Raw genomic sequence first — 21,673 nt, forward strand, 5'->3', positions numbered from 1 at the left:
CTACTTTACTGTAACCAAAGTGTTTCCTGGGATATAATATTTCCAGTACTAAAACCAGGAAAGTCTTTAGCAACTGGGATTAGTTGTTTATACTACATGCAGGTGTGTGAATATTAGTTTCCCTCTTATGTCATTTCAGGAAAGTCCTTTGAGGCTGTTTTTCCTTGTTATATATCATTAACCTTAGGAAGAACTTTTGTAGAAGAGGTTTCTACTAGGTATTGGGTCATAGCTCCTAATTACACTGGGAGTGAGATGAACATGCTGTATGCACCAGAAAACCAAAAGTCTCCAGCAACTGAATATCAAATATTTACTGCTTATTTTCTCTTACAAGTGGTGCCAAGAAGAGTTATTTGTGATAAACATGAAAAAGCATCTTTTATACTCTGTCCAAAGGATGGCAGCCAACATTTTCTTCATTTTCTAAGAGAGAAGTTCTTCAGGCTTAGCTGTTCATTATAATTCTCCTAAGAAGGAAGGTATAAACATGATTTTGTATTAGAAGGTGCATGGTGTGCACAGAAAACGACAAAATATTATTGGAAGAAGTCTAAGAAGAGAAATGGTGTTGTAAATCTGAACATACAAATTCTTGGTACAATTCACATTGCCAGGATCTCTCCTCTGCCTTCTGTGACTCTCTAGTGAGGTTTGCAGGGTTTGTGTATTTGGAAATACTAGGTTTGAAAGCAGACTTTGAAAAAAGTTTCCAATCCATCCTAGTATTTATTTCACTTGACTTTTGTGACTATATTTACACATATTTGTTGTTTGTCATATACAGGGCTGGTGTGGAATGATGACGGATAAAGGATGTGCAGTGACTACGTGCAGTGTGTGCACGAGGGGTACAGATCTTTATTCCTGATTACTTGGTCGATAACAACATTATTCTCTGCTTATAATTATTTTGTATCTTGTTCCTAAGTACATTTAATATACACTATGGAGTATTATGCCTCCATCAGAAAGGATGAATCCCCAAGTTTTGTAGCAACATGGACGGGACTCTAAGAGATTATGCTGAGTGATATAAGTCAAGCAGAGAGAGTCAATTATCATATGGTTTCGCTTATTTGTGGAGCATAACAAATAGAATGGAAGGCATGGGGAGTTAGAGAGGAGAAGGGAGTGTGGGAAATTGGAAGGGGAGGTGAATCATGAGAGACTATGGACTCTGAAAAACAATCTGAGGGGTTTGAAGTGGAGGGGGGGTGGGATGTTGGGGTACCAGGTGGTGGGTATTATAGAGAGCACAGATTTCATGGAGTACTGGGTGTGGTGAAAAAATAATGAATACTGTTATGCTGAAAATAAATAAATTAATATACAAAATTAAAAAAAAATAAAAAAAATTAAAAAGGGGATGCACCCATGTCACCCTAAGTGATGCTCTACATTGTGGGGAAAGAGAACAGTCATGTGCAAGGGTCAACATGAGCATAGAAAGTGAGTGAAAGTATAGGAAGACCTCCTTTCAAGATAGGGAAGTGTCTTCAAGTGAGTTCAGGTGAAAACCAAGTGTAAGTCATCATAGAGCATCTCCTGATGTATACCCAGGTTATCAGTGAAGTAGGCATGAGCTTCTCAAGAGGACTGGTTAGTGAAGTGCTTTGGTAACACTGGATAATCTTACCACACTCTGTTTGGAGTCATCAGACATGGTCCCACTTGAAAGAGTGTACTTCTCAGACTCAGCTTTGGTTTTTCTGACCCCTTTGAACCATTTCTTGTATTGTTCCCGGACCTGTAGAGACGAAACATGCTTGGGTTAGCTCACTGAAGGGAGTGAGCATAGGAAGGGTCCTGGGCGGGAATGAGCAGTAGTACCTGCTGGCTCAGGATGCAGTATACCAGGAAGATGAAGACGCCCTGCAGGCCGTTGATGATAGTGAAGAGGTAAGCCATGACATGGGCAGCTGGACCCACCTGAAGGATGCCCAGACACCATGTGCAGCCCAAGATGAGCAGCTGAGCTGTGGCTTTAAATGTTAGCATCCTGGGTAGGAGGAGGAAGGAGGTCAGGATGCATCCAGAGCAACACAACCAGGGCTGGTTTCATGTCCACTCCATGATGCTTCTGACTGAATTGTGATCAACTTTGACCTTTATTGTCAATGATTCCCTAAAGAGAAATACTATTTGGGTCTAGGATGGCATTTGACTCAGACTGAGGATAATGGTGACACTAAAAAATGTGAGTTTTGAAAAGATCCTGATGTTTCATGAAGATCCCTAATTTTGTTCAACTGACATTATCGAGATTATTCTATGCACCTGGCTCTAGGCTGGGGCTAGGGCATTCAAAAGGACAAAGAACAAGACCTCTGTTCTTACAAACCTTAAAATCTGGTGGAAAGACAAGAAGAAATGATCACTTATAACATTTGCAAAGTGAGGTACTTCTTTCTATCAAGGGCTGACCCTCTCCATGAACTGAGCCAGGGTATGCTTTGCCTGGAATTGAGGCCATTGACTCTGTGTAAAATTGAGGAAACCAGAGGACATTCCCAAACTCTTAGAGGATGTGATATGTGGAAGATGAAACCAAGTTCACCAGGTGCAAGAGAAGGGGGAAAGCAGAGGGCAGAGCATGCATGAAGGCGTGAGCATGGTGGGGTGTGCTGGTTCTGAAAACTGTTATGTGATTTCCTGAGTGTGTTATAAAGATATGAATTTTCACAGGATATTTTTCATAGATCTCTGATAGCAATCTCTGCTTGTCAGAACAAAGTCATTTCTCTCTGCAGCTGAAGTAGTTTGTTGTTGAGGGTATGCACAGATGGAATGTTTTTGGTATGGGAGCCAGCAGCAAACCACAGAATCTGAGCTGGCTGCCAAGGAGGGTTGCTGCCCTTTTATCTTCCTGTACCCTCAGGAGTCCTGTGAAGGGACACCAGAGCCTTGGAGGCGTGAGGACAATGTTCTGTCTGAGGCATGTTGTGACCCTGTGACCCATTCTCACCTTGTGTTCTGGAGGGTGGACACGTCGCTGTTAAGTGAGGAGAGCTTGTTTTTCACAATCCAGACGGTCATCAGAAAGAAAGCCAAATTAATCTGCAGAAAACCCATAGGCATTTAACTACACATTTAGAAAACCTTCGTCCTAGCTCATCCAGCTGCTAATGTGGAAGGGAAGAAGCCTTTGTGTTTCATAACAGTCCTAGAGAAGCAGAACAAACACCCCCTAAATCAGGCCCATGTTTATCCTGTAACTTCAGTGACCACTTCAATTCAGTTTGCATGGGAATTCCAAATTTTATCACTGAAAGTGCTACGTCTCAGGAAACACCTGATTCCTGGTTTTACAGTGGGAATTCCCACCTCCTGGGAGCCCCTCATCCGTCCTGGGCCGACTGGAATGATTGCTCACCCTGCCTTTCACCTTCCTGATACACCTGGTCTTTGACCCTCAGCTGGGCAAGTGGGCTTCTCTGATGTCATCCATTACTCACAGAGAAGATGGTGCAGACAGGGCCAAGGAAGGTCCATATGAATCCTTTGTCTGTGTGGAGCCAGCATCTAAGAGAAAGATGGGAAGAGATTCAAGAAAATATTGGATTTCTTGGATAAAAGATTTATAAATAAGCACCCCCAATGTTCCCTCCTGCCTTCTTCATCATTATTATTATTGCTTTTGTGTGTGTGTAAACATTTAACATACCCTCCTAGTCAATGTTAAGTATGCAATACTTAACTATTGTTAGGGAAAGCCACTATGTAATATAGATCTCCTAAACTTACTTATTTTGCAGAACTACAACTTTGTATATGCCTTTGATGGTGGCAATAGTTTCATGAGTATTAGCCCCAAACTTAACAGGTTGTGTACACTAATTACATACAGTGTTTTACATGTCAGTCACACCTTAATTAAGTGGTCTTTAAAAAAAGATAAGTTCCTTTCAAAACTTCTTCCTCTGTCTTGGCACCCAGACATACTAGCAAAAATAAATATAATTTTAAAAAAGAAAATAGCAGTATTGACATAAATTAATTTATGGGTTTTTTAGGTAAGTATTGAGTGTCTCTTCTGTGTCAGGGTCTGTGCTTGGATCTAAGATTGGCTGGGATTAGAGTGGGGTGGTCTCAGTCCTCAGGGAGACATCAGCGAGGTGGGAAAGTCAACAATTAGTAGACAAAATCAAGGTAATTAATTTTATAATCAAGTATGAAGAGCTATGAGGATATGTAGCTGGATCCATAACTTAGTCTGGGGTATAGGAGATCCAGATAGTCAGGAAGTGTGTCTCTGAAAGAACTGAATTGTATTTAAGGTGAAATATGAGTGATGAATGAGTATAGACAGGTGAAAATTTTGGACCATGCAAGAAGTGAGTGAAAAATCCCAAATTGGACAAAACAGTGAGCCTGCTCCAGCCTTAAGGCTCATGTGTGTTACATAATTATGGAGACAGGTACTCACACACTCAGAGATGAGGCATCTCAAGGTTACACTGAGAGCAAGGACAGAGCTGGACTTTATCCCCAGTGAGATGGGAGGTGTAAAGAAGGAGAAAGGGTCAGATGGACCCAGTGGGAAGCACCAAAGTGTAGCTTTGAAGGTAGGTGTTGGCAAAGCAGGCAGCTGCCACTTCCTCTTGAAACTGGGTTTTACTGGAACACACACTCATTCCTCCCAAAGTGTCTATGGCCTTGTTTATGCTCTGAGGACAGAGCTGAGTAATTGCTGCAGAGATCATAGGACCCACAAAACTGGAGATATTGATTACCTGGCCATTTATGGAAAAAGTTTGCTGACCTTTATGCTTAACTCCCTAGGGAGGCCAGATGGCCAGGGTTCGCTGATGGAGCTGAGCTCTCGTGTCATCAGGATAGGCACACAGTGTGAGTGCCAGACTGGATGTGGCCCCAGTTCTGCCACCAACCAGCTGTGTGACCTCAACCATGTTAGTTAATCTCCTTGTGCCTCAGTTCCTCATCTGTCTTGTGGCCCTATACCAGTTTCTACTGCACAGGTTGTTGGGGGGATGATTTGAGCTGACATATGAAAAATATTTAGAACAGTGATTGTGTATCAGAAGTGATTTCTAAATCTTGGCTCTTGTTACAGTTATTTTGTCATCCAAATGACCCTCTGTTTCCTTTAAAATTAGGATAGAGGAGTTTACACAAATCAGTGCCATCTCGTCATTTCAGTTTTTCTTTCTAGATTTAAAACTGTCCCCTCAGTTAACACAATGAGTACTGTATTAATATGTATTTACTAATGCACAAAATGCTATTTATATTAGAGACTACAGTCATTAATATAATTTAGTTATTTATGTAATATACACTTAATATTTAAAATAATTATATCTGAAAGATTAAAAAGTCACCTCATTTATCTTAACTAGATCAATTTGTAATTATTAAACATCATTAATATTATATTAGTGTATAGTTAATAACATAATGCATGATATTATTTAAATAGATAATTATTAGCACATTTTATAGTTAACATTTAAAACAATTATATCTTAATGACTTAAGAATGATCCTGGTGCTGGGTATTATGGAGAGCACATACTGCATGGAGCACCGCATGTGGTGCATAAACAATGAATTCTGGGACACTGAAAAGAAATTAAAAAAAAAAGATTATACTCCCAAACTAAAAAAAAAAAAAAAAAAAAAGAGCAGTTCAAGGAACACGATCTTCCACCAGGTAGATGTCCTTGGAGTGGTCACTGACTTCTCTGTCTATCATGTTCTGGTGGAATTAAATATCTGTTGGCTCTATGATGGCCATAGTCATGCTGGAGAAGATGAGGATGTGGGAATTTGTGTTTACCGGGTGGGTGTTCCATACAGGTGAGGCCTAGATGCAGCAGAAATGACCACAATTATAGCTGGGACTCCATAGCCCACAGGGAACATGAACTTCTTCATGATACTGCTCACACTGGAGTAGTTGACCACCGTCAGGTTACGTGCAGTGAGGAAGAGATTCAGACCCTCCAGCAGCATCCAGGTGAAGGAAGCCAGGTAGAGATAGTGTAGGGCACCTGCAATGATGGCACACAGCACCTGGGGGAGGAGAATGGTGTCACCAGGAAGGATCATGAAGGAGGAAGGTGACCCCAAGACCTGTCCCATACTTTGCCATGAAGGAACTCTCAAGTATATGGTCAAGTTCTCAGAAGAGGGTTTGTCTTCCAGTTAATTAGTCCATGTGAAATAGACTACTTACCCTCTAACCTCCCCAGAACCCAATGTCATTTTATTAAGATGTCAGTGCAGCATGGCTCCATGAACTGAGAACCCCTGGGTCAGCAGGAGCTCCTCTGTAACAGTGTCAGTACCTTGATCTCAGTTCGGTCAATGGCCAAGAGGAAGAGCAGGTGGGCCAAGAAGAGGCAGATTGAGAGCTGCAGGTGGAGGGAAGTGTTGGTGTTCTGGATGGTTTTGCACAGTAGGAAGGTGAGGGCTGCCAGGAGGAGGCAGAGCAGAGAGAGGCTCAGCCCCAGGTACGTGATCACAGCCAGCCAGGTATCCTTCTCCTGGGATCCAGCAAAGAGAAGGAAAAAGGACATTACAGTCACATTTCCCTAAATCTTCCATCTAAAAATTTTAAATATAATTTTAATTTTTGCTGTAGCCAAATGAGGAAAGAAGGAGGTAGGTAAATATGTTATGTTATTGGATAAATTCCTACAGGTTTAGAATGCTAGAATTTTATGGAAATATGAATTGATTAACTCAGACCTTGGAAGAATTGAGGAATAAGAATGCTTACTTAAGACAGAACCCAGGGGGGCACCTGAGTGGCTCAGTGGGTTAAAGTCTCTGCTTTAAAAAGGGTTCTGGGATCGAGCCCCACATTGGGTTCTCTGCTCAGCAGTGAGCCTGCTTCCTCCTCTCTCTGCCTGACAAAGATCTGTCAAATAAAGAAATAAAATCTTCACTAACTTGTGGAGCATAACAAAGAGCATGGAGGACATGGGGAGTTAGAGAGGAGAAGGGAGTTGGGGGAAATTGGAAGGGGAGGTGAACCATGAGAGACTATGGTCCCTGAAAAACAGTCTGAGGGTCTTGAAGGGGCAGGGGGTGGGAGGTCGGGGTACCAGGTGGTGGGTATTATAGAGGGCACGCATTGCATGGAGCACTGGGTGTGGTGAAAAGATCAGCCATCAAAAGAAACGAAATCTTGCCATTTGCGACAACATGGATGGAACTAGAGCATATCATGCTTAGCTCTCAAGTATATGGTCAAGCGGAGAAAGACAACTATCATATGATATCCCTGATATGAGGAAGTGGTGATGCAACATGGGGGCTTAAGTGGGTAGGAGAAGAATCCATGAAACAAGATGGGATAGGGAGGGAGACAAACCATAAGTGACTCTTAATCTCACGAAACAAACTGTGGGTTGCTGGGGGGAGGGGGTTGGGAGAAGGGGGGTAGGGTTATGGACATTGGGGAGGGTCTGTGCTTTTGGGTAAATTGGAAGGGGAGGTGAACCATGAGATTCTATGGACTCTGAAAAACAATCTGAGGGGTTTGAAGTGGCGGGGGGTGGGAGGTTGGGGTACCAGATGGTGGGTATTATAGAGGGCACGGCTTGCATGGAGCACTGGGTGTGGTGAAAAAATAATGAATACTGTTTTTCTGAAAATAAATAAATTGGAAAAAAAATAATGAATACTATTATGCTGAAAATAAAAAATAAATTAAAAAAAGGAAATAAAATCTTAAAATCTTAAAAAAAAGACAGAACCCAGGAACTCACAAGGGTTTATTTTACTTTACATATCAGGTAAGGAAGTCTTTGATGTGGTGATCCAGAGAAAGTAACTCACCTGGCTAAGGGAGCAGGCAAACATAGTTCCTAACTCATCTGTATTCACTGGCTTTCTTGGCCCCTTGGCCTCTGCTATCACCAAATCTTTCTTTCTACAGCTCCTAAGAGCCACTTTCTACAGACTTCCTGTCCTGAAGACCCCTGTGATAAGCAGAAATCTAATTTGTCAATAATAGGTGTACACACACTTTCTTCTGGATTTTCAGTTAAATGCCATTTTAGGTGCTGCTGTGAAGGGATTATGCTGATGGAATTCAGATCCTATGTCTCTGAGAGGGAGTTTATTGTGAGTGGGCCTGGTCTAATCAAGTTAGCTCTTAAAAGCTCTGGGCTCTTGGAGAAAAATGAGTTGAAGTTTGAGAGCAATTGTGGTAAGGGAGCTCCTCCTGCTTATCTCTGAATAGAAATGCTGAGACGCTGTGTGAGAGCTGCTGGAGGAGGAATGCATGCAGCCCCAAAGAGCTGAGCAAGTCCCCTGCTCACAGCTACCCAGAAAGTGGAACCCCAGCCCTATAACTGCAGAGAACTGAATCCTTGCCAGTGACCAGGGAGCTCCCAGGAGGACCCTGAGCCACCGAGGACAATGCAACTCTGGTCAATTTCAGGCTTATAAGACTAAGAATAGACAACTCAGGCCCACCATGCCCAAGATGCCCCAAAGAAACCACAGATACAAGTTTCTGTTTATTTAAAGCCCCTACATATGAGGAAACATGTTACAGAGCAATAGGCATGGAATGCAGCCCCTTCCAGGGCTCTCACCTGCACATAATAGTGGGCCATGAGGACAGCAAAGCTGCTGAGATGGGTGCACTGGCAGGTGGTACTGGTGTCTTCAGTGGTCACTATCCTGCATCCTGTGGTGGACCAATGCCCATATCCATCCAGACTGTGCTCCCAGAAGACGCAGAACACCTTTTGCTTTGGCCCAGGGGTCACTGACTGCAGGAAGAGAATGTAGGTAGGAATTGGTGGTTCTGGTGTTCAGAAATGCTTATCCAAAGCTGGCCTGCAAAGGACTTTCCTGAGGCACGATGCATCCATGGGGCAACCCCCTGAAACCTCAAGACTGAGCTAGGCAGCAAGGCTGTGCCCAGGACCTAGGCTCATTCCACACCTACAGCCTATCTCATTAACACTCACATGGTGAGAGAAGATGAAGGTGATGGGGGAGCTGAGGTTCTGGGTGTCCCTGTTGTTCATAAAGGCAGAGATGACATCTGAGAGCAGAACCGAGGAGACTTCTGGCAACACGCCCTTGTGTGCCCCATGCAGAACTGCCTGTTTCTCAGGCTCCAGGACTAGGGGGGCCTCCACCAGCAACTTGCCCATCCCCGGAATGGAGACGAGACCGACCACAGAAGGACCTGCAGGATGAGGCCAATATTGATACCTTGGGGTGCCAATAGGGCCCCTTCCTCCTCAGATGTACTCTTTGTGGCTCCACTACACCCCCATTTCCTTTTAATTTTCAGTTTCCTGTTTGTCACACCCTTGGGCATCTTCCTCCCATTTCAGCCATTACCTGAGTCCTCAGATTCATGCACCACATCCCAGTTCAGCATCATCGTCACCTGATTCTGACTCAAGATGACAGTTTTATCTCCTTGCTCCCGCACCTTCAGGGACAGGTCTATGAGATTCCAGAGTTGTGTAAGGGAGTTAGATTAGTATTTGTGACAGTAGTGGTTGATATAATACCATTCTATGTGTGTATATATGATGTACGTATAAAAATATTTTATATATTACCTAAATCTATAATATAAATACTTTATAGGTAATATAAATACATATAGAAGTCATAGTATAAAATACTATAAAATTATAAAATATATTTTATAAATATAAAAGTCATAGTATAAAATATGTTGAATATTATATAATTTATAGAATGCACATATAATATATGCACATAATATAACATATGAATGTTCTAGATCTAATATATATTATATATTAATAATAGCATTATTTGACACACATAATAACAATATTGCACATATTTGGTATACATAATAATTTTATATATGTGTAAAATTTGAATTTGTCAAGGGTTATAAGAGAATATTATCAGCAATTATTCAACGATAGATTAGATAACCTAGAAGAAATGAGAAAATGCCTAAACAGTCACAAAAACTACTAAAACTGACTTTAAAAAAATTTCTTTTTAGTGTAACAGTATTCATTGTTTTTGCACCACACCCAGTGCTCCATGTAATATGTACCCTCCTTAATATTCACCACCTGGCTCCCCCAAACTGACTTTTTAAAAATTAAGTTTAGTTAGCCAACATATCATAACATATCATTAGGAAAACTGACTTTAGAAGAAACAGAAAATCAGGACAGACCTGCAGTAGGTAGAGGCATTGAGTTGTTTATCAAAAACCTTGGAAGGGGAGGTGAACCATGAGAGACTATGGACTCTGAAACAATTTGAGGGTTTTGAAGGGGCTGAGGGTGGGAGGTTGGGGGAACCAGGTGGTGGGTATTAGAGAGGGCACGGATTGCATGGAGCACTGGGTGTGGTGCAAAAGCAATGAATGCTGTTAAGCTGAAAAGAAAGAAAGAAAGAAACAAACAAACAAAACCCTTCCCTGAACAAAAAGCTCAGATGATTTTGTTGCTGAATTCCATTTAAGTATGATATCATCCATTTAAAAGACTAATCCTCTGTAAACTCCTCCATAAAGTAAAATACAATAAAGTAAAATAATAATAGGAAGAAATACTACCTAAATAATTCTATGAGGCCACCATTACCCTGCAAGCAAAACTAGGTGATGATATCACAAGAAAAAAACAACAACTATAGACCAAACTTTTAGGAACATAGATGCCAAAAGAATATGGAATAATTTTATTCAAGGGTGCTCAAGACTTGTTTGTAGAAAACTGTTAAATGTGTTTATGGATGGGAGACTCAAAATAGTTATGATGGCAATGGTCCCTGCAGAGATTTACAGAATCAGTGCAATCCCTATCAGGATTCCAAAGCAATTTTAGATATTTAAGTTCTTGCGGAAATGGAAAAGCTCAACCTAAAATTCACAGGGCATTGCAAATACCCAAATTCTATATTGAAGATGAAAAAAAAAGTGCATGGAGCACTGGGTGTGGTGAAAAAAATAATGAATACTGTTTTTCTGAAAATAAATCAATTTAATAAAAAAAAAGTTGAAGCACTTAATCTCCTAATTTCCAAAACTGACTACCAACCTACAATAATCAGAACAGGAGGGCATTGGCATAAGGATTGGCATACAGATCAGTAAAATAGAGTTTAAAGTCCAGAAACAAACCCATACATCTATGGTTAATTAATTTCCAAAAACTGGTGCCAAGACCCTTCAGTGGAAAAAGAAAAGTGTCTGTAACAAGTGGTCCTGACACATCAGGTTATCCACACACAAAAGAAGGAAGCTGGAAACCTATCTCATACAATACACAAAAATTAGTTCAAAACAGGTCAAAGACCTACATTAAAAATTTTTTTAACTGGGTATTTACCCCAAAGATAGAGATGTAGTGAAAAGAAGGGCCATTGTACCCCAATGTTCATAGCAGCAATGGCCACGGTTGCCAAACTGTGGAAAGAACCAAGATGCCCTTCAACAGACGAATGGATAAGGAAGATGTGGTCCATATACACTATGGAGTATTATGCCTCCATCAGAAAGGAGGAATTACCCAACTTTTGTAGCAACATGGATGGGCCTGGAAGAGATCATGCTGAGTGAAATAAGTCAAGCAGAGAGAGTCAATTATCATATGGTTTCACTTATTTGTGGAGCATAATAAATAACATGGAGGGAATGGGGAAGAGAAGGGAGTTGGGGGAAATTGGAGGGGGAGACAAACCCTGAGAGACTATGGATTCTGAAAAACAATCTGAGGGTTTTGGCGGGATCTGGGATGGGAGGTTGGGTGAGCCTGGTGGTGGGTATTATGGAGGGCACATATTGCATTGAACACTGGGTATGGTACATAAACAATGAATTCCAGTACACTGAAAAGAAATTTTAAAAATAAATAAAAATTAAGAGTTTTTTTCAGAATTTATTTTATTTTATTTTAAATTAAAATTCAATTAACATACACTGTGTTAGTTTCAGCAGTAGAATTTGGTGATTCATAAGTTGTGTGTAATACCCAGTTCTCATTACATCAAGTACCCTCTCTAATGCCCATCGCCCAGTTATCCCATCAAAAAATAAATAAAGAGTTGGGGGTAATTGGAAGAGGAGGTGAATCATGAGAGACTATGGACTCTGAAAAACAATCTGAGGGGTTTGAAGTGGCGGGGGAGTGGGAAGTTGGGGTACCAGGTGGTGGGTATTATAGAGGGCATGGATTGCATGGAGCACTGGGTGTGCTGAAAAAATAATGAATACTGTTGTGTTGAAAATAAATAAAAAATAAATAAAAATTAAAAACATGTGAACCAATATTCATAGGATTATTTTCAACAATCAGAAGGTGGCAATAAGCTAAATGTCCATCAGTGGATGAAGGGTGGAATAAAAGGTGCTGCATCCATATGCAATGGAATATTATACAGCCATAAGAATAACAAAACACCTATAGATGCTACAACATGGATAAGCCTTGAAAACATGTTGCTAGGTGGAAGAAGACACATATTAAGCAACACAGTGTATGATCTCTCCATATGAAATGTCCAGAATAGGCACATCCATAGAGACAGAAAACAAACCAGTGATGTCTAGGGGCTGGGGGAGGGGAGGAATGAGGAATGACTCCTGTGCAGGGGTACAATATTTACTGCATGGGTAATGAAAATATTTTAGAAATAGAGGCAATGATTGCAACTCTGTGAATATATTAAATGTCACTGAATGGGGGCACCTGCGTGGCTCAGTGGGATGAGCATTGGACTCTTGGTTTTGTTCAGGTGATGATGTCAAGGTCATGGGATCGAGCCCCGCCTTGGGCTTGTGCTCAGCGGGAGTTTGCTTGAGGTTTCTCTCTCCCTCTATCTCAGCCCTTCCACTCTGCTCTTACTCTCTCTCTTTATAAAATCAATCAATCAATCAATCAATCTTAGAAAAATAAATGCCACTGCATAGTATGCTTTGCTTAAAATGGATTTTTGCTTAAAAAGAATTTTATGGTACATGAATTTTACCTGAAATAAAACAAATAAAACACTTAAATATCAGATAATATTAAATTCATATTATTCATAATTAAATAAATTATTTTCTTGGGAAGCCATTTCTATCTTATCTTAAATTCTTATTTATCATCAATTCCTCTGTTCATAATTTATTTTTTTATTAACATGTATATTATTTATAGTTTTATTCATTTCTTCTTTTATTTTTAATTTTTTTCAGTGTTCCAAGATTCATTGCTTATGCACCACACCAGTGCTTCATGCAATACGAGCCCTCCTTAATACCTACCACCAGTGTCACCCAACCCCTCACCCCCTCCCTTCCAAAACCCTCAGTTTGTTTCTCAGAGTCCATAGTCTCTTATATTTCATCTCCCCCTCTGATTTCCCCCAATTCACTTTTCCTCTCATTCTCCTAATGTCTTCCATGTTATTCCTTATTGCTCCACAAGTTAAATGAAGCCATATGACTTCACTTAATTGACTTCACTTAATTGACTCTCTCTGCTTGACTTATTATACTCAGTATAATCTCCAGTCCTGATGTTTGATACAAAAGTTGGGTATTCATCCTTTCTGATGGGGGCATAATATTCCATTGTATATATGGACCATATCTTAAATATCTATTTGTCTGTTGAAGGGCATCACGGTTTTTTCCACAGTTTGGTGACCATGGCCACTGCTGCTATGAACATTGGAGTACAGATGTTCTTTTTACTACATCTGTATTTGGGGTATATACCCAGTAGTGCAATTGCAGTGTCATAGGGTAGCTCAATTTTTTTCCAATTTATTTATTTTCAGAAAAACAGTATTCATTATTTTTTCACCACACCCAGTGCTCCATGCAAGCCGTGCCCTCTATAATACCCACCACCTGGTACCCCAAACCTCCCACCCCCCGCCACTTCAAACCCCTCAGATTGTTTTCAGAGTCCATAGTCTCTCATGGTTCACCTCCCCTTCCAATTTACCCAAATTCCCTTCTCCTCTCTAACGTCCCTTGTCCTCAATTTTTTAATTTCTTAGGAATATCCACACTGTTTTCCAAAGTAGTGCACCAACTTGCATTCCCACCAATAGTGTAAGAGGGTTCCCCCTTCTCCACATTCTGTCTAACAGTTGTTGTTTCCTGTTCTGAAAATTTTGGCTGTTCTAACTGGGGTATAGTGGTATCCCAATGAGGTTTTGATTTGAATATCCCTGATGTAAGGTGGTATCTCAATGAGCAAGACAGGAAACAACATGTGTTGGAGAGGATGTGGAGAAAGGGGAACCCTCTTACACTGTTGGTGGGAATGCAAGTTGGTCCAGCCACTTTGGAGAACAGTGTGGAGATTCCTCAAGAAATTAAAAATAGAGCTTCCCTATGACCCTGCAATTGCACTCCTGGGTATTTACCCCAAAGACACAGATGTTGTGAAAAGAAGGGCCATCTGTACCCCAATGTTTATAGCAGCAATGGCCACAGTTGCCAACCTGTGGAAAGAACCAAGATGCCCTTCAACGGATGAATGGATAAGGAAGATGTGGTCCATATACACTATGGAGTATTATGTCTCCATCAGAAAGGATGAATACCCAACTTCTGCAGCAACAGGGATGGGACTAGAAGAGATTATGCTGAGTGAAATAAGTCAAACAGAGAGAGTCAATTATCATATGGTTTCACTTATTTGTGGAGCATAACAAATAACATGGAGGACATGCGGAGTTAGAGAGGGGAAGGGAGTTGAGGGAAATTGGAAGGGGAGGTGAACCATGAGAGACTGTGGACTCTGAAAAACAATCTGAGGGTTTTTAAGGGGCGGGGGGTGAGAGGTTGGTGTACCAGGTGGTGGGTATTAGAGAGGGCACGGATTGCATGGAGCACTGGGTGTGGTGCAAAAACAATGAATACTGTTACGCTGAAAATAAATAAAAAAATTAAAAAAAAAGGAATATCCCTGATGGCTAATGATGATGAAGATTTTTACATGTGTCTGATAGCCATTTGTATGTCTTCTTTGGAGAAGTGTCTGTTCATATCTTCTGTCCATTTTTTGAGATGATTATTGGTTTTGTGTGTGTTGAGTTGGAGGAGATCTTTATAGATCTTGAATACCAGCACTTTCTCTGTAGTGTTATTTGTGAATATCTTCTCCCATTCTGTGGGTTGCCTCTTTGTTTTGTTGGCTGTTCTGTTAGCTGTGTAGAAGCTTTTGATCTTGATGAATTCCCAAAAGTTTTTTGCTTTGGTTTCCTTTGCCTTTAGAGACATGTCATGAAAGAAGTTGCTGTGGCCGATGTCAAAGAGGTTACTGCCTATGTTCTCCTCTGGGATTTTGATAGATTTCTCCCTCATGTTGAGGTCTTTCATTCATTTTGAGTTTAACTTTGTGAATTGTGTAAGAGAATGGTCGAGTTTCATTCTTCTATACATAAGTATCTAATTTTCCCAGCACCATTTTTTCCTCAAAGATTTTTGCTAATTTATTTGACAGAGAGAGATCACAAGTAGGCAGAGAGAGAGAGAGAGAGAGAGGGAAGCAGGCTTCCCGCTGAGCAGAAAGCCCGATGCAGGACTCGATCCCAGGACCCTGAGATCATGACCCAAGCCGAAGGCAGCAGCTTAACCCACTGAGCCTCCCAGGTGTCCCATCCCAGCACCATTTATTGAAGAGACTGTCTTTTCCCCACTGGATATTTTTTCCTGCTTTGTTGATTATTTGAGCATAGATATTCATTTTTTGTTTTGTTGAGATACAATTGACATTAGTTTCATGTTTACAACATAATGATTAATTATTTATTTATATTGCAAAATGATCACCATAGGAAGCCTAGTTAATTTCTGGCACCACAGTTAAAAATTATTTTTCCTGAGATGAGAACTTCCAAGATTTAAATTTTTTTTATTAACATATAATATATTATTTGCCCCAGGTGTACAGGTCTGTGATTCATCAGGCTTACACATTTCACAGCACTCACCATAGCACAGACCCTCCCTAATGTCCATAACCAAGCCACCCTATCCCTACGCTTTCACCCCCAACAACTCTCAGTTTCTTTTGTGAGATTAAGAGTCTCTTATGGTTTGCCTCCTTCCTGAATCTTGTTTAAATTTTTCCTTCCCTACCCTCCATTATTTCCCCACTCTGCCTCTCAAATTTCTCATATCACAGAGATTATATGATAAATACCTTTATCTGATTGACATTTCACTCAGCATAACACCCTCTAGTTCCTTTCATGTCATTTCAAATGGCAAGATTCCATTTCTTTTCATGGCTGCATAGTATTCCATCGCATATATATACACCACATCTTCTTTATCCATTCATCTGTTGATGGACATCTAGACTCTTTCCATAGTTTGGTTATTGTGGACATTGCTGCTATAAACGTTTGGGTGCATGTGCCCATTCGGATCACTACATTTGTATGTTTAGGGTAAGTACCCAGTAGTGTGATTGCTGGGTCATAGGGTAGCTCTATTTTCAACTTTTTGATCAAGATTTACTCTTGTAGCAACTTTGGAATAGGTAACATAGTATTATTTACTATAGTCACAAGGTACCTTACATACCATCACTTATTTATTTTATATCTTTGACCCCCTCACCCATTTAGCCTACTGACCTATCCCCACACACCTCACAAGCACCCCTCTAACCCCCATCTATGGCAACCACCAGTCTGTGCCTATGAGCTCCAGTTTGTGTTTTATTTATTTATTTTTTTAAGATTCCACATATAAGTGAGAGCACCCAGAATTTGTCCTTCTCTGACTTATTTTACTTAGCATAATTTATTCATTTCTTTTTACCTCTTATTTTGTTTATGAGTATAATACTGAGATACAAGCATGGTCACACATTCCATTGAGGCTGGGGAACAAATGTGGGAGAACAGGCAGAGCAGAGCCTGGGGCAGACCCCAGTACTTACCTGTGCCTGCAGATGCATTGAAGGTCAATGTCCCATTGGGCAGGGCCTGGCTTAGGTTACTCAGCACATTCTCCAGGCCAGCGAGTAGGTTCGTGGCCACACAGTGTTGCTTTGAGCGGGGCAGGGCCTCCAGGTCTTCAGGGGTCTGCAGCAGCTCATCCACACCCTGTACGACATCCTGGGGGAAAGCAGACACAGAAGTAGTGCATAATGGGCCAGAAAGACTGAATGAATAGGCTGTCCACGTAGCCTCAAAGTAAAGGTCCTAGAGACTATCTGGGGGAAAAGGTGGCACTGTTTGGGATTTCCTGGGATTGTCCCTGGAATCCAGCCACTCACAGCCAATCCTTTTCATGAATGCCAAGGATGACATAAATCCAATTTCCAGAAAAGTAAGATGAAAGGTTGTTAGTAGGTGCAGGTGGGTGTCTAACAGTGAGTACAAATACCTGGATGTCTGCTCTTCCCACCCACCCCAGGAGAAGCAGTGCCTCAGGGAGGTCCCCATTGTGTTGGGGGGCCTCTTTCCACACCAAGGCTCTACTGGGCCTTCATGAGATGCCTCCAACTTGTCTCCCCGGGATTCTGACCTTACCTGGATGGTGTCCTGGACAAAGGCTGGTATGAAATTTCTGCCTAGATCTTCGAATCTTTTAAAGAAGTGGGAGAGTCTCTGGGGAGAGGGAAGATGAGGTAGTCAGAGAGCCTCTATGTGGGAATCTTGGGGAAAATGGCAACCAGGAGGGGTGGGGAACTTTGAGGAAGGATTTCCTCTCCCCTAGTCCCTGCTGGGGCCACTCACCCGGCTCTTGATTCCATGGGGTGGAGTCCAGGTTGGGAAAAAGATGCCTGCAGGGGACAACAGCAGTTCATTAGGTGTGAAAGCATGTGTGTGTGTGTGTGTGTGTGTGTTAGGATAAGGGGCCTGGGATCAGGTCAGACCAGGTACTTTCCCAGGTGGTCATTTAGTTATTCAGGGACCCTAGTTTGGGCATAGAAGCATCAGGAAGGCCCCACTGACTCCTCCCTGGTAAGTGGGTGCCTTTTCTTATTCACACCGAGGTGTGCTTTGGGTGAATGTGGTGCCCAGATGCTCAGCTTCCCAGATATGGATGGAATTGGCCTGAATTCTCCCTGTCTTCAGCTCCAGTTCTCTCAGCTTCCCTGGGCAGCTTTCAGCCAGGATGGGGACATAATGGCAATCTGTGTCTCAGCCTGAGCATTTGGACAAAGACCAGAGTCGGTCTTTTTGGGAACCACATTGAGGGAATATACCACATTTCCCAAGCCAGGACGCTGTCTGGCTCCCAGTGACAGTTTTTTTTTCCAATTTATTTATTTTCAGAAAAACAGTATTCATTATTTTTTCACCACACCCAGTGCTCCATGCAAGCCGTGCCCTCTATAATACCCACCACCTGGTACCCCAACCTCCCACCCCCCCCGCCACTTCAAACCCCTCAGACAGGTTTTGTTTTAATTCCCTCAGGGCAACTGCTCACCTGGTCGTCCCCGATGTCTCCCACTGCTATTTGGTCTAGATGGGAGCCCCTTCTCATCACCCAATTCTCCACGTGTGTATGGGGGTGCCTCCGTGTTATTCTGCTTAGACTCCACACAACATCCTTCTGGGTCCTGGTCATCTGGTCTTCTCTCAGGATTGTGAACTGAATTTATTTGGGAGAGTCAGGGTCAGCCTTGTGCAGGGAGACGGACAGAGGCCGAGCAGCTGAGAAGGGGGTTCAGGATGCTGAAATTGTTGGCCAGGGAGAGAACAGACCCAGGCAACAGGGTTGGCCTTCCCATCTTCCCCTTGTAGTGTTTCTGGATGGGTTCCCTGGGTCCAACATGGCCCAAAAGATCTGAGAGCTTTCCTGGCATGGCCAAGCCCAAGTGGGTTCTGGTGGAAAAGGTCTCATCCTCACAGTCACTGATGATGGTGAAGTGGAGGGATTTTCCACTAGAAACTGCTGTGAGCTCCTGAAATATCTTGAGTGCCATCCTTTTTAAAAAATTTTACAAAAGTAAAATGCCAAGGAGCAAGGGGGATTCTTTGAACTTCCATAAGTGACCCTCTACAGAGAGTTCTGAGCCTTGGGGTTCAAAGAGGTACAGATCTCTGGGTAGGTGCTGAGGATGGTTCTCAGATGCCTGGAGAAAGTGAGCTGAGTGACTCCAAACCTCATGGAGGAGTAGATGGAAGACACAAGTGAATTCTTACCTTGACATGTGTTCTCACTCTCATTCCTGAATGTTCTTGCCCCAGAAGCAAGCTTGTAACCTGGAATGCATGTGCAGTAGTAGCTCCCCACTGTGTTCCAGCAGTCTGCGAATTTCCCACAGGACGCTATTGAGGAGGGACCACACTCGTTGATGTCTGGAAAACATAGGGCAAAGGGTCACCTCCCAAAGATGTGAGTTCCCATAGGGCAGAGACCCTGGCCTCCAGCCTGACTCAGCCATAGGTGCTGGAGAGAACTCAGATTGCAGGTGGCATTCCTGGGGCAGGTCTGAGCTGGAGACAGCTTCTCCAGAAAGCCTGCTCACTGCTCCACTCATCTGTGCTCTCTGGCTGAGCCTGAGGGCACCTAGATTCAGATACTCTGCTGTGCCATCATAGGGGCTGGAAGGAGGTCAGCATACCCTTCTGCAGATTTTGTGGGGTGGACTGAGGCACTGAGTCTCTGCTTGCACTACTGGGGCTCTGAGGGTGGGCTCCAGTTAGTGTGACAGTGGCACTGAAGGCTACTTTCGATGCTGAATCAGTGAAGGGAGTCACGGCTAGAGTCTGTGCAGAGTAACACTCTTTCCTACCTGAGGGTAAAGCCAAGTGGTCTGGCCACTGCCCATTGGCAGCTTCCACCTCCCATTACTCACGATGGCCCAAGATCCCCCCCAGAGTCCTCATCACCCTCTGCCTCAGGCTCCCAATGTCAGGTACTTTTATGATCCCCAAGGATATTTCTGTGGAAGTTATACTATCTCTGCTTCTGAAGGAGGTCCCCTCTTGTCAGAGACATTGGGAATGTGAAATGGAGCTGCACAAAATTCCTCACAGCTGAGTCATTGGTGATGTCTTCTGGCATCTTATTTCTCCCTATTTTTTTCCAATTTATTTGTTTTCAGAAAAACAGTATTCATTATTTTTTCACCACACCCAGTGCTCCATGCAAGCCGTGCCCTCTATAATACCCACCACCTGGTACCCCAACCTCCCACCCCCCTGCCACTTCAAACCCCTCAGACAGGTTTTGTTTTAATTCCCTCAGGGCAACTGCTCACCTGGTCGTCCCCGATGTCTCCCACTGCTATTTGGTCTAGATGGGAGCCCCTTCTCATCACCCAATTCTCCACGTGTGTATGGGGGTGCCTCCGTGTTATTCTGCTTAGACTCCACACAACATCCTTCTGGGTCCTGGTCATCTGGTCTTCTCTCAGGATTGTGAACTGAATTTATTTGGGAGAGTCAGGGTCAGCCTTGTGCAGGGAGACGGACAGAGGCCGAGCAGCTGAGAAGGGGGTTCAGGATGCTGAAATTGTTGGCCAGGGAGAGAACAGACCCAGGCAACAGGGTTGGCCTTCCCATCTTCCCCTTGTAGTGTTTCTGGATGGGTTCCCTGGGTCCAACATGGCCCAAAAGATCTGAGAGCTTTCCTGGCATGGCCAAGCCCAAGTGGGTTCTGGTGGAAAAGGTCTCATCCTCACAGTCACTGATGATGGTGAAGTGGAGGGATTTTCCACTAGAAACTGCTGTGAGCTCCTGAAATATCTTGAGTGCCATCCTTTTTAAAAAATTTTACAAAAGTAAAATGCCAAGGAGCAAGGGGGATTCTTTGAACTTCCATAAGTGACCCTCTACAGAGAGTTCTGAGCCTTGGGGTTCAAAGAGGTACAGATCTCTGGGTAGGTGCTGAGGATGGTTCTCAGATGCCTGGAGAAAGTGAGCTGAGTGACTCCAAACCTCATGGAGGAGTAGATGGAAGACACAAGTGAATTCTTACCTTGACATGTGTTCTCACTCTCATTCCTGAATGTTCTTGCCCCAGAAGCAAGCTTGTAACCTGGAATGCATGTGCAGTAGTAGCTCCCCACTGTGTTCCAGCAGTCTGCGAATTTCCCACAGGACGCTATTGAGGAGGGACCACACTCGTTGATGTCTGGAAAACATAGGGCAAAGGGTCACCTCCCAAAGATGTGAGTTCCCATAGGGAAGAGACCCTGGCCTCCAGCCTGACTCAGCCATAGGTGCTGGAGAGAACTCAGATTGCAGGTGGCATTCCTGGGGCAGGTCTGAGCTGGAGACAGCTTCTCCAGAAAGCCTGCTCACTGCTCCACTCATCTGTGCTCTCTGGCTGAGCCTGAGGGCACCTAGATTCAGATACTCTGCTGTGCCATCATAGGGGCTGGAAGGAGGTCAGCATACCCTTCTGCAGATTTTGTGGGGTGGACTGAGGCACTGAGTCTCTGCTTGCACTACTGGGGCTCTGGGGGTGGGCTCCAGTTAGTGTGACAGTGGCACTGAAGGCTACTTTCGATGCTGAATCAGTGAAGGGAGTCACGGCTAGAGTCTGTGCAGAGTAACACTCTTTCCTACCTGAGGGTAAAGCCAAGTGGTCTGGCCACTGCCCATTGGCAGCTTCCACCTCCCATTACTCACGATGGCCCAAGATCCCCCCCCCCCCAGAGTCCTCATCACCCTCTGCCTCAGGCTCCCAATGTTAGGTACTTTTATGATCCCCAAGGATATTTCTGTGGAAGTTATACTATCTCTGCTTCTG

At 43.0% G+C, this 21,673-nt stretch overlaps 1 protein-coding gene across 3 annotated transcripts in view; it reads right to left on the reverse strand.

The window, feature by feature from the left end:
- Positions 1-299: 299 nt before the first annotated feature.
- Positions 300-21,673, reverse strand: part of LOC122910696 (adhesion G protein-coupled receptor E2-like) — a 44,816-nt gene continuing 23,442 nt past the window's right edge. For 2 of the 3 annotated variants that reach the window (XM_044255311.1, XM_044255310.1), the window contains 15 exons: positions 20,897-21,052; positions 20,178-20,342; positions 17,698-17,744; positions 17,491-17,568; positions 16,896-17,073; positions 9,340-9,447; positions 8,958-9,181; positions 8,577-8,756; positions 6,315-6,512; positions 5,804-6,039; positions 3,459-3,525; positions 2,969-3,060; positions 1,834-2,002; positions 1,640-1,750; positions 300-470 (listed from right to left, as the gene is read on the reverse strand). In XM_044255311.1, the coding sequence (XP_044111246.1) occupies positions 420-470; positions 1,640-1,750; positions 1,834-2,002; positions 2,969-3,060; positions 3,459-3,525; positions 5,804-6,039; positions 6,315-6,512; positions 8,577-8,756; positions 8,958-9,181; positions 9,340-9,447; positions 16,896-17,073; positions 17,491-17,568; positions 17,698-17,744; positions 20,178-20,342; positions 20,897-21,052 (2,060 nt within the window). In that variant the 3' untranslated portion in view covers positions 300-419. The remainder of the gene's footprint in view (positions 471-1,639; positions 1,751-1,833; positions 2,003-2,968; positions 3,061-3,458; positions 3,526-5,803; positions 6,040-6,314; positions 6,513-8,576; positions 8,757-8,957; positions 9,182-9,339; positions 9,448-16,895; positions 17,074-17,490; positions 17,569-17,697; positions 17,745-20,177; positions 20,343-20,896; positions 21,053-21,673) is intronic. The other variant, XM_044255312.1, reaches the window with a different exon arrangement.

This window comes from Neovison vison, chromosome 6 (genome assembly GCF_020171115.1).
Source record: "Neovison vison isolate M4711 chromosome 6, ASM_NN_V1, whole genome shotgun sequence".
Taxonomy (NCBI): Eukaryota; Metazoa; Chordata; class Mammalia; order Carnivora; family Mustelidae; genus Neogale; species Neogale vison.